Source organism: Salvia hispanica, chromosome 5 (genome assembly GCF_023119035.1).
Source record: "Salvia hispanica cultivar TCC Black 2014 chromosome 5, UniMelb_Shisp_WGS_1.0, whole genome shotgun sequence".
Taxonomy (NCBI): domain Eukaryota; kingdom Viridiplantae; phylum Streptophyta; class Magnoliopsida; order Lamiales; family Lamiaceae; genus Salvia; species Salvia hispanica.
The window spans coordinates 38,565,228-38,577,489 of record NC_062969.1 but is presented as its reverse complement, the minus strand read 5'-3'; the positions used below and the strand labels follow the sequence as shown (position 1 = coordinate 38,577,489).

Genomic DNA, 12,262 nt, shown 5'->3' with positions numbered 1-12,262 from the left:
CGCCGGGGTTTACGAACGGGGGTTAAACTAAAACGAACGGGTTTGGGTTCAACCAAACCGGAGAATTTTCCCGACCGAAACGCGTTTTTAAAACCCGGGTTTTTGGGCCGTTTAAAATTTTTTTAAACCGAAACGTCGGGGGCCGGCCCCGGCGTTTCCCCAATCCGAAAACCGGGAAAATCGTGAAACCAAGCCGAAACGAAAAAAACAAGGTTGAATTTGAAAAACAAAAAAAATCATCAAAACCGCGGTTGAACCAAAAAGGGAGCTTTTTTCCGGGGAACAGAAACAAAAACCTTTTAAATTGGGGGTTCGGGTCAAATTAAACAAACGACGGTTAACGAACCGATTCAACCTTTTACCTCAGTCCTAATAATTTTCAGGGTTTCAACTTGGTTTTTCTTTCCTACAACACAAAGGTTTACTACTCCTAGGCTAGTACAGTAGGGGCCATTTTAACATTGTGTTTTGTCCTCAGAAAAAACCACAACAATTGTTGGATGTCAACAACTGCTTTAATTGTGAATTTCTCTCTGTATGCGAAGAAGAGTCCCATTGTTGGATGTCAACAACTGTCTTAATTGTGAATTTTCTCTCCGTCTGCGAATAAGAGTTCGCTTTTTCCATTTTAATTAAACCATGAATTGAAGTCTCGGTTCACTTTTACACGTAAAATCTCACCTTTCACTAACTCATTTCAGCTTTTCCTTTCAATTAAATTTTATATGTTAACCCCATTCAACAAACTTTTTTTTATTAACTCTTTTTAACATTTCTTAAAACTTTACTGCATAAATGGGGTTTTAAATGGGGCGAAGGAGATAATTTATGAATATAAGTGTGCTAAATGATGGAGTAAATCCCATTTCATTTCCCTCAAAAGCATGGATAAAATCCAGCACAAGTTCGTACAAGTCAACGGTCTAAAGATCCACACGGCGGAGATCGGCGGCGAGTCGTCTCCGGCGGTGGTGTTCTTCACGGTTTCCCGGGAAAAATGGTACTCGTGGCGGCACCAGATGATCGCGGTGGCGGAGGCCGGGGTTTAGAGCCATTGCTCCGGATTACAGAGGGTACGGGCTATCCGACCGCCACCCGAACCCGACAAAGCCTCCTTCAAGGACCTCGTGGCGGACCTTCTCTCGCTTCTTGACGCTCTTGCTATCCAAAAGGTTCGCTTTCACCTTCTTTTTTTTCCCCCTTTTTTAATTTACTCCATTAGTTTTAATTAATAAACTAGCCACTGACTTTTCCTCATTTCTGTTAATGACTTTGGTGTGTGAACTTAGGGCCTTAATATGTATCGTATCTATTTCTTAAGATGGTTGAGAAATTGAAAATGATCCTTGAGAACTCATCCGACGGGAACATGTATTAACAAATCATCTACGTTTGGTTAATCACAATTTAGTAAAAGCTTAAAATATAAATATAATATTATTGAAGAAAAACAAAAGTACCCAAAATTTTCAAAAAAAATCACATAGAAGAAATATCAATACAACAATTAAAGTGTACGGATAACTTGCTATAGAATTTAAACTCTCTTGGGGCCTTATTGAGTTATTTATTTTAAGAAATTTTTTTTTCCCCTCTTAGTTACCCTTCCCCTTACTTTATTTTTTCCCCTTTATTCACTTTTTTCTTTATTCTCTTTACCTTTTTCTTTCTTATTTTTTTTTTCTATTTATTTAACACACTCAACATTCATTTCTTAAACTCCGTCCAAAAAAAATTTCCCCCCAACCCCCCGGGGGTAAAAGAAGGGGGTACAAAACATGTACTAAAAACACCAATAGATATCACTTAATATATGTTTATCAGCTTTTTCATAAAGAGGTGGGGAGGTGGTTTGATAATTTTCAAAAATTGGGGAAAGGTTTTGTGACGGGGAAGGATTTTTTTACCAAAGGCCCCCCATTTCACATTTCCCCCCTCACAGAGTGTGTGGAGTTATTACCATGGGTGTACCTTTCCTGCCTATCAATGCTTCCATTTCCCCTTTCAGCTGACCATCTTTGAAGGTTTTTTATGTCGCCAGATGGCAGGTATATATGCTTGTCTTCATTCTTTAGTTTCCCCCAAAACTCACAACCCCACTTTTTCCATCTCAGCAACCTGGGGAGCCGAGGCTGATTTTGGCCGGGTTTGACAACAAAACAGTGGTGCGCAACGTCTACACTCTCTTCTCGCGCCCCGTGAGATACCAATCGGGGTGGAAAAACCCAAAAGATAATGGACCTTGTCGATTCCTCCACTCCCCTTTCCCCCCTTGGTTTCTTGGGAAAAAGATCTTCAAACTATGGCTTTTTACCAAAACTCTGGCTTCCAAACTGCTCTCAAAGTCCCTACCGGTAAACGAATCAAATTAGCTAGTATGAATCTTATGATGTTTGTTGTGTTATGTACAAACTCCATCCCACATCGGGAGTCGGGGGAAGTAGCCACCTAACCCGGCTCGATACCGTTGTTAGGATGCCAACCTGGCTTTGGGTCACCCCGGATTTGTTTTTGGGTACTCCCAAAAAAGGCCTCAAACTAATTGGGGTTGGACAGGAATTATATACACCTTCCAACTTTCTCAAATGTCCGATGGGGGATAGGTTTGTACTAACATGTTGGCTAACTTGAATGAAAATATATAGGTGTAAGTCTGAAACTTACAAATCACAAATGAGAAAGTTGAGGTCCGGCATTGTTTATCATGGGTGAGAAGGATTATGTCATCAAGATCCCTGGCATGGAGGACTATATAAGGAGCGATCGAATGAAGGCGTTTGTTCCGAAGGTGGAGACGGTGTTTGTGCCGGAAGGGAGTCATTTTGTGCAGGAGCAGTTCCCTCAGCAAGTGAATCACCTTATCCTCAACTTTCTACAAAAAAATGCTTGAAGGTTACACTTCTGTCCCGACATTTCTGTTGTTTCTATTGTAATAAGAGTTTTGTCTCACTGTGTTATGTATAAAAAGCTTTAAAAAGTTTGGCCGTGTGAAATAGTTCTAAAAAATTGGATCCATAATTACATTTATGACATGTAGCCTATATATTGATTTCATAATTAAATTTCAATTTAAATGTTCATAAGCTTGTTCGTTTTTCTTATTTCTATCCGCAAGAGGTTTTGTTCATAGAGCCTTTTATTTTTAGATTAGTAATTCCAAATTTTCACAAGTGAAGACGGAAGGGATGCATATATGCTTTTGAGTTGTGATTAGCGGCATATTTTGATGTTGCATTCGAGCAGGAAAATGAGAGTTTACAACAACGATAATATTCACAGCGATCAATTTGATTACTTTTAGGGGGACTATAATGTATGCTTGTATATATTGTTTGTTTTTGTTAGAGCAAGATCTAGGGTTATCACGTTGTATATTATATTATTTCCTAACATTAAATAGACGATCGATATTGTAAAAATTAGTAATCGCATTGGAACCTATCCTATAGTTCACGATTTTCTTCTAGCTGTAATTTGTGGCTTTCACACGCAAGCAAGGATAGTAAAAAATATTTCTACCACGCCATTTTAACGTACTCCCTTCGTCCATAAAACATACTAGTCTCATTGATGGAGGTCTCGAATTTTAACGCAAAACTGGTAAAGTATAATAAAAGATAAAATGCCGAGTAATAAATTAGAAGCAACTTTCCATCTTTAACCGAACTTTTCTTAAATTGTGTGCTGACTCATTTTAAGACCATTTTTGGTGTAGGAGATGCAAAGAAAAGACTATTTACCATAGTACTAACCCCTCCGTTCAAAAGATTAGAATCTTTTATCATTTTAGTATATTTTTTAATAGGGGAATCATTTCTCTTTTAATAAAAGTCAAACACATTTTTTCTCATTTACTTAAATAGTACTTTATTTTATTCTCTTCTCTCTACATTTTTATTTCTTTCTGTCACTTAACACAATGTTTTCTTAAATCGCGAATGAAAACGCCTCCACTACCGGAATAGAGGAGTACTCGCATCAGTACTACTCCCCGTCCTAAAATTCAACCGATTTCACTTCTACTCCTGTAATTTGCCCAACTCACTTTTACTATTTTATAGTGACCTCGTATTCATTAATTCATTCCTTTTCACTTTTATTATAAAACAGTAATATTTTAAAAGTAGGACTCCATCACATTAACTTTTCAACTCATTTCATTAATTTTTAACCTACATTGATAAAAGTTTCCAAATTATCCAACAGGATATTTATTATGGAGGAACGATGGAGTATACTTTTGTCCTCTAGCTTTGTAATATGTGGCTTTGAAATATACTCCACCTAGCTTTATTGTACTGTGTCGGCATCCAACAACTTCTTCAATTGTTAGTACTATAATAGTGTGGTGAATGATAAAAATCCCATTTACTATATTCTTCTCAAAACTATCGATCGAGCATGGATAAAATCCAGCACAAGTTGGTACAAGTCAACGGTCTAAAGATCCACGAGGCGGAGATCGGCGGCGAGTCATCTCCGGCGGTGGTGTTCCTGCACGGTTTCCCGGAAATATGGTACTCGTGGCGGCACCAGATGATCGCGGTGGCGGAGGCCGGGTTCAGAGCCATTGCTCCGGATTACAGAGGTACGGGCTATCGACCCCCCACCCGAACCCGACAATGCCTCCACAAGGATATCGTGGCGGATCTTCTCTCGCTTCTTGACGCTCTCGCTATCCAAAAGGTTCGCTTTCACCTTCTTTTTCCCTTTTTTCGTTTAATTTAATAGTCCTAATAATTTGATGATATTTGGGTTTTCTATTATATTAATAAATTCATTTTTTATTGACTTTCTAGAAATTTATAATTTTATATGTGGACTTGTGCCTTTAAACTTTCTGTGCAAATTGATTCATAACAGCATATGCATCTTCTCAATCTTTTTCTTATGATAGTTGAGAAATTGAAATACACTGTGAGAAATTAACGAAATGCAAAATAATTATGGATAAATCATTTATGATTCTTTAATCACAACTGGAACTTGACTAATACTACTTTAATAAGTTTAAAAGCTTAAAATATAAATGTATATACAATTAGTACAAAAAGTTCACAAAAGAAATATCAATTCAATCAAAATGTACAGATTGCAATAGAATTTACAGTAAGAAAATGACACAAAACAGGGCTAAAATAAAACACCGATAAAAGTATTTCAGACTACTGGAAAAATAACGAAACATAATCATAATTTATGAAAACAATAAAATTCACAGAAAGCTCTGAAGAGCAAGATGTGAGAAACTGCAACTAATGAAAATAAATTAATGATGCAAAAGAATACTAGTTTTACTACATCTTGTAGGGATGGAAAAAAAAGCACAATTTATAATTATAATGTGGAAAAAACAGGATCTTTATATGATGATAGATATCAGAGAACATAATTTGAATATGTATATCAGCTTTAAATAAAGAGGTGGTTTGAAATTTCCATGTTTCACAGTATTAACCTGTTTATGCAATATGTTGGGTCAGGCCTTTGTGATAAGCAAGGATTTTGGAGCCAGAGTTGCTTACTTATTTGCACTCATTCACCCTGACAGAGTCTGTGGAGTCATTACCATGGGTATACCTTACCTGCCTATCACTCCCATCTCCTTTACTGAACATCTTCCCGAAGGTTTCTACATCGCGAGATGGCAGGTATGCATATATCTTCATTCTTTAGTTGCCCAATATTATATGATATGACTAGAGCTCAGCTTAATCTGTCCATCTCAGAAACCTGGGAGAGCCGAGGCTGATTTTGGCCGCTTTGATAACAAAACAGTGGTGCGCAATGTTTACATTCTCTTCTCGCGCAGTGAGATACCAATCGCGCATGAAAACCAGGAGATAATGGACATAGTCGATTCCTCCACTCCTTTACCACCTTGGTTCTCCGAAGAAGATCTTGCAAACTATGGCTCTCTCTATGAAAACTCTGGCTTCCAAACTGCTCTCAAAGTCCCATACAGGTACGGAACACCATACTTGTTTCTTTATATTCGTATTTACGAATGAGTGGTGGACACAATCAAGTTAAGTAAAATTATAACATTAGTATGAATCTTCGCTTTCCTGCCTTTGGCTAACTTGGATGAAAATATTAGGTCGATGTCTGAAACTTTCGATATCACAAATGAGAAAGTTGAGGTCCCGGCATTATTTATCATGGGTGAGAAGGATTATGTGTTCAAGTTCCCTGGCATGGAGGACTATATAAAGAGCGACCAAATGAAGATGTTTGTTCCGAATGTGGAGACGGTGTTTGTGCCAGAAGGGAGTCATTTTGTGCAAGAGCAGTTCCCTGAGCAAGTGAATCACTTTATCCTCAACTTTCTCAAGAAAAATATTTGAAGGCTAGATCTCTGTCAGGAGACTCAGGACCATACTATTTCTGTTGTTTCTATATATAAGAGTTTCAAGAAGTGTGAATTGTTGTGTATCTTTGATCGTTAACGACTATTTCCCCTATGTACGCACTAAATAATCAAGTCCATATTGCAACTACTAGTTTGAGAACAATGAGAAGCCCGTGTGAGTTGTTGTGTATATTTGATCGTTAACGACTATTTCCCCAATGTACGCACTAAATAATCGAGTCCATATTGCAACTACTAGTTTGAAAAGCCTATGTGATGTTGTGTATCTTTGGGCGTTAACTACTATTTCCCCCAAGGTACACACCAAATAATCGAAGCCCATATTGCAACTACTAGTTAGAGAAGCCAATAAATAATCACTTCGAAAAAAGCTCTGTCATCATGCTATTTCATGGGAAAGAAACTACAAAACTCTGACAAATTCTTTATCTCATATTACCCTGCGGAGAACATCAATCATATCATAAATCCGTTTGTCAGCGTTTGATCTCACCTGCATCTCGCAAAAGAGGTTTAAATTAGGACAATTGTACAACAACGGAGCAAAATGAACATGTCAATAATATGCTAAAGCACACTTTTTTCTCAAAATCGAACCGTATGCAACAGTTTGTCAATCGAATATTACTAATCATAGTAAAACAAAGTAGTACCTTTTGGCGAGGAATAGAATAGCATCAACAGTACCCTCTGCATAGATTGATCTACCACATACGTTGTGTTGAAACTCAAAGGAGACACTGTTCCAGTGGACATACATATGCAATAATGAGAAATGTGCAATTAACTAATCAAAAGAATCCACAATCAGAAAAAGCGGGCTGATACTTACGTTCCATCAGGTGATGTTAGGTGATACATGTGAAATGCATGACCGGACAAATATTCTTCAGGGACACCCACCATCTCAACTTGTAACCTAGGGTCCCTTATTAGTTTTACCTGATTGAGGAAAAGATTTGATAAATATAGTAACGAAAAACCATTATAACCCCATCTCAGAGAAATGCTTCCAAACAGAATGCGATAGGCCACAAACACGATTTCAGTCATTGCACATACACAAAATGGGAAGTACTTATCTGCTAAATGCAAAATGACTTTCAGTGCATTACAACCTCATGGCTCTTAATTTTGAGGGTACCTACAGAATTCCTAGTTGAGATATCCCCAATTCCCAGAATGATTGGCATCAATACTTAACAGTAGATATCATTGCATTATAATAACTGGAACCCCTTCCCATGGTGCATGAAAAGAACAAACTTAATTGTTAAGTGTACCTGCTCTTCCTCAAATTCAGCTCCCAGTTTTTGAAACAAGAGATGACAGCCTTAGCAGTTCCAGAAACATCCAACTTGCTAGCTTGATGAGACTCCATTACCTATACAAATGTTAGGCAGTAGAGAGAAGAAAATGCATATTAGAGGCTGGCCACAACTTAGGAGCTCAGTAAAAAGAAAACGTAAAACGTCCCAAACCAGTTAGTTGCTACTTGTAGAACAAAAGGACCCTTTATGTAAAAAGATACCATCAAGAACATGAAAAAATCAATACTGAATATGATCAAACAAGGCTGCTGGATCATAATTAAAACATGAAGCGAATAGAATTTACCTCTAGATCGTACCCAGAAAAGGCACCAGGAAATTGTTCTGACATAATTTCCATGGCTGCAAGAAATGCTACCACCTAAAAAGATCAGTTCAAAAAAGTTATTCATGTAAAGTACGAGAGAATTAATGACAGTGAACAAAAGTCAGTTGCTTAAGATTTGGGCACCTGTTTACCCATTTGGGGAGATATCACAGCATAAACTTTTGAGTCATCCACAGTCTTATACAGAAGCTCCCTGTCTCCTCCAGTAGTTCCCATTACAAAGGGTACCCCGACTTTGCAATAAAGGGCTGCATTATCTGTATATCATGACATGAAGGTTACAGAAGTCAGTCTTGATATTAGATGAAAATATAGGGACACGGGCAAGAAACTTGCCACACATCCCTTGTCAGTCCATGCAGAGTTATCAAGTTCTTAGGTAACAAACAACTTTAAACCATGGTCATCCACGTCAACTGAAGTTGGCACATAACCACTGAAGAATTTGCAGCTTATCATTTCTATCTTTTAAAATAAGAATAGCAAAATTTTCAGATAACGCCTGACAGAATTCAAGTTTTACATCAAGACTAACAACTATAACAATCCAATCATACAAACAACAGCTACATGGGACCAGTATTGTGCTACATAAATGTAGTGAGAATCTTGACATAACTCTATGTGACTTGTGACATGAGCTTAGTCGTGTAACACCTAAAAATATCATTCATGCAAAACTAGTTCAAGATTCAAAAGTGTTATAGGACATGTTCAATCAGTAACCACCCACTAATACCTCAAATTCTATCTGGGTTCTACAGCAAAATGAGTCAGTGAATACCATTCACAGCAGATGGTACTTGTAGTCGACTACAATCAAGTCCGGGTATTCCTTAAATGCCGAAGACAATACAGATTCTCTGTCAGATGGACCGTGAATTTCAATCTGCTTTCCATTGAAATCCAAGATTTTCCCAACATCATCCGGACCACCTAACGCTACAGGAACCGGGTTAAGCCCAGCAGCTATGGCGGCTTCAAGCACAGCCCTCCCCACTTTCCCTGTACAGCCATTCACCTATAGCAAAATACAAATTTCAACAGCGATTATGATATAGTATAGCAGAAGTAAAGTGCACACTTTCTATATCAGCAAATGCTTCAATTTCTAATTGATAAGAAACAAACAGCACCAAAATCCATAACAGATGAAATACAACTCGACGAAACCAAAATCTACCATTATCGATGTTCCAACATTCCTCGGGTCAAGCGTAGACACCAGCGCGACAGATTGCACTGAGTTGCTGGCCATCGCGACGAGAGGTTTCCGCGGAATAGGAGGTCTACAGCTTAATCTATTACCAAAAGGTTTTTCAATTTTCAACTCAAAGCACGGATTTAGCAGATGAATGTCTTCTCGCCGAGTTGTGTAGCTGGCGTTGAACGAGGGCGTCACTACAAATGCCATTTAGATAAGGAGTGGCAAATAGATAGGGCTCGATAACCAATAATTCCCGACAAAGTTTTGATTAGAAGAAACGGTACGACTTCGGCTGGACTCTGCACGGCAGCTACGACGACGAAGGTCGGCGGCTGAGCTGAGCACCGCGACGGCTTAGGGTTTAAGACGAGTACGGAACGATTTCCAAATCCTTCTACGGATACTTTCTTTTATTCTGGATTAACTAAAACATTTGCAATCAATCATAAACTAAAACTGCTTTGAAGGGAACAGTGAGAAGAAAGAAACCCGGTTTATTTTACTACCTTCATCTGGACGTGTATTAATAATATTTTAATTATTTTTTCTTTCTATATCTCTTACTTTATTAATTATATAAAATTCATAACATTTGAAATTTTTTATTTTTGGAAAATGTAAATAATAATCTCATTGTTAGGAAACGTTGAGAGGAAAAAACCTCATGTTTTATTTTTTGTATTATGCAAATTCAACTTTTCAATTTTATTTAGTCAAGTAAACTAACTTAATGTAGCAACCATTGTTTTTAAAATTAATTTAATTCACAAATATCTATGAAAATATTTATAATTATTAATTTTCTTTTTAAATCCAATTCGAATCAATTTTGGTTTCCTAATATTAATAACTAATACTAATACTACTATTAGAGCATCCATAATGGTCGGCTATGCACGGGCTAGAAGCCGATTCGTCATACAAGTCGACGGGCTAGTCAACCATTGTAATCGCCATAAAATCGGGCGAGCCGGATTGGCGCGGCTCGACGCTTCGCCGGGTCAAACGCTAGGCCGACGGGCTTAGCCGCTTATCGCGGGAGGCCCGATCGGGCTACCGACGGCCAAATACCGACATTTTTGATTTTTTTTTTAAATCATATATAAACGATTTTCGCTTCATTTTCATTTGCACCACTTTTTTGTTTTTTTCTCTCTCTCTAACTTTCCGCTCAAGAGCATCATCGAAAGTGATGGATCACACAACAACTTAATCCGTCCGGCGACAGCGGCTCTCGGACTCCACGATCAGTGGGATCGGATGAAGCGAGATGGGCCGGGATTTAACATCCCTTGGAATCGATGATGGGGATGATGGCTGGTGCGCCGGGGCGATGGGGGAACCGGGGGTATGCCGTGGGGATGCCGGGGCGGCGCGATCACGCGAGTGGGGGTATGCCCCGATGCGGCAGGTGATGTTGCGAGCAATGATGGGGATGATGTGGCGGGGGATGCCGGGGGGATCTTGCCAGTATGTATCCCGAGGATGCGGGAGGGGGTGCGGGGTCACCGGGAGGGGCGCGGTATATCGGCCCTCGCTTGATTTTTGACGGCTTCGTCTCACACGTCGACCCGGTGGAGACGGTTCTCGCGATGACCTTCGTCATGCATGATATGGGATCGATCTCGGGAGCGATGATACTCCGTTCGACGGCCGGCCGGCCGAGGAAAGACGAGGGGGAAGGGGAAGGGCAAGGCGGTCGGGCGCAGTCATCGTGTTCCTGACGACACCCCCGGCCGGGGGAAGTGGACGGAGGATGAGTACTCGCGGTGGCCAAGGGGTGGTCGGAGGTGTGCGACGATCCAGCTGGTTGCCAACAACCAGCGGGTCGCCAACATGTGGGCGAAGATCGCTGCCGCTATAAGAGGCACCGCCGCACGGAAGGACTTCAAGAACGAGGAGGTCCTAAGGGGTGGGGAGCGCACCAGTGGCCGCGGTTGGCCGCTTTGCGAATTTGTACGCCAACGCCCTCCGTCAGCTTGGAGAAGTGGGCGAGACCCGGGGACGGCACGCCCGGAGGATAGCCGCGAGTCAGTTCCCCTTGGAGGGGAAGTATAAGGAGTTCACTTTCTTGGGAGTGCTTCTTGTTGCCGAAGGACTCGAGAAGTTCCGGCGGGGTGCGACGCCGGTGGTCAAGAAGCAGCCGACTTAACCATAGCGGCGATTGCGCCGCGTAGCCGCTGATCCCACGATCTCCCCCGGATGATGCCGAGGAGTTTCCATCCCCTCCTTCATTTCGGTCGCCCCGCCCGGTTGGACGAAGCGGCGCAGCCGGGCGCGAGGCGGATCCCCTATCGCCCGCGGGTCGGTCCTCGCCCCTCCCGGCCCGCCCCACTCGAGTACACTCTCCATTCGCGTAACCAAACGCGGGCTCGGATGTTCGGGTCTTGATAGTGGAAGAACGCCCGCGACCCCACGGAGAAGAGAGGATTCATTACGAGATGCTCGAGAGCATCGTGCTGATTTAGAGATCGCGAGTCACGGCGGGGGTTCCGACGTGGGCTCGAGATACCACGGGTGGCGGCGCGCGCAGCGGAGACGGAGGCGGCGCGAGGAGCGGCGCGGCGACGCGATGAGGAGTAGAGAGTGGCGGGGCTCGGGTGTTGAAGCCTTTTTTAAAAAAAATCATGTACTTTTTTTTAAAAATCTTTGTACTTTTTTTTTAATGGAATGGATTATTTTTCCGTATATGTGTCGTAAATTTAATTCGTATATCGCAATTTTAATTCCGTAAATGTAGTATATTTTGAATTGTTTTTATTGCGGCTGACCTATGGCTAGCCTAAATCGACGTGGCGGGTGGTTTTTTTAGTATTCGCGTGCGAGAGGAGAGAATGGATGGCCTATGTGCTATTAACCATTGCGGATGCTCTTAAGCTAGTAGTCGAAAATCGAAATATGATATGGCTTTTTTACTTATAAACTATTACTGTTTATCTTTGTGAAATAATTATAAATAAGATATGGCTATTAAACTATGTTGTTTTAATTGAAGAATTTGATTTTACGTGATGAATGAATAT

The 12,262-nt window shown here is 40.5% G+C and overlaps 1 protein-coding gene and 2 pseudogenes across 1 annotated transcript; 2 read left to right on the top strand and 1 right to left on the bottom strand.

Annotated features, from left to right (window-relative positions):
• The first annotated feature begins 876 nt into the window (after positions 1 to 876).
• Positions 877 to 3,083, top strand: LOC125189999 (annotated as a pseudogene).
• A 1,215-nt stretch (positions 3,084 to 4,298) lies between these two features.
• LOC125187997 (epoxide hydrolase A-like) lies at positions 4,299 to 6,542 on the top strand. Its single transcript, XM_048084710.1, has 4 exons — positions 4,299 to 4,686; positions 5,484 to 5,651; positions 5,730 to 5,965; positions 6,101 to 6,542. The coding sequence occupies exons 1-4, from the start codon at positions 4,402 to 4,404 to the stop codon at positions 6,345 to 6,347; spliced, it is 936 nt and encodes a 311-aa protein (XP_047940667.1). The 5' UTR covers positions 4,299 to 4,401; the 3' UTR covers positions 6,348 to 6,542.
• Positions 6,543 to 6,862: 320 nt separating this feature from the next.
• On the bottom strand, positions 6,863 to 9,671 carry LOC125189998 (annotated as a pseudogene).
• Positions 9,672 to 12,262: the final 2,591 nt, after the last annotated feature.

Bases quoted from the DNA above. Each gene is read 5' to 3' on its own strand.
- LOC125187997 (XM_048084710.1), top strand. From the start codon at position 4,402: ATGGATAAAATCCAGCACAAGTTGGTACAAGTCAACGGTCTAAAGATC. The intron at 4,687-5,483 runs GTTCGCTTTCAC...ATGTTGGGTCAG, and splicing joins ACGCTCTCGCTATCCAAAAG to GCCTTTGTGATAAGCAAGGA. The intron at 5,652-5,729 runs GTATGCATATAT...TGTCCATCTCAG, and splicing joins TCTACATCGCGAGATGGCAG to AAACCTGGGAGAGCCGAGGC.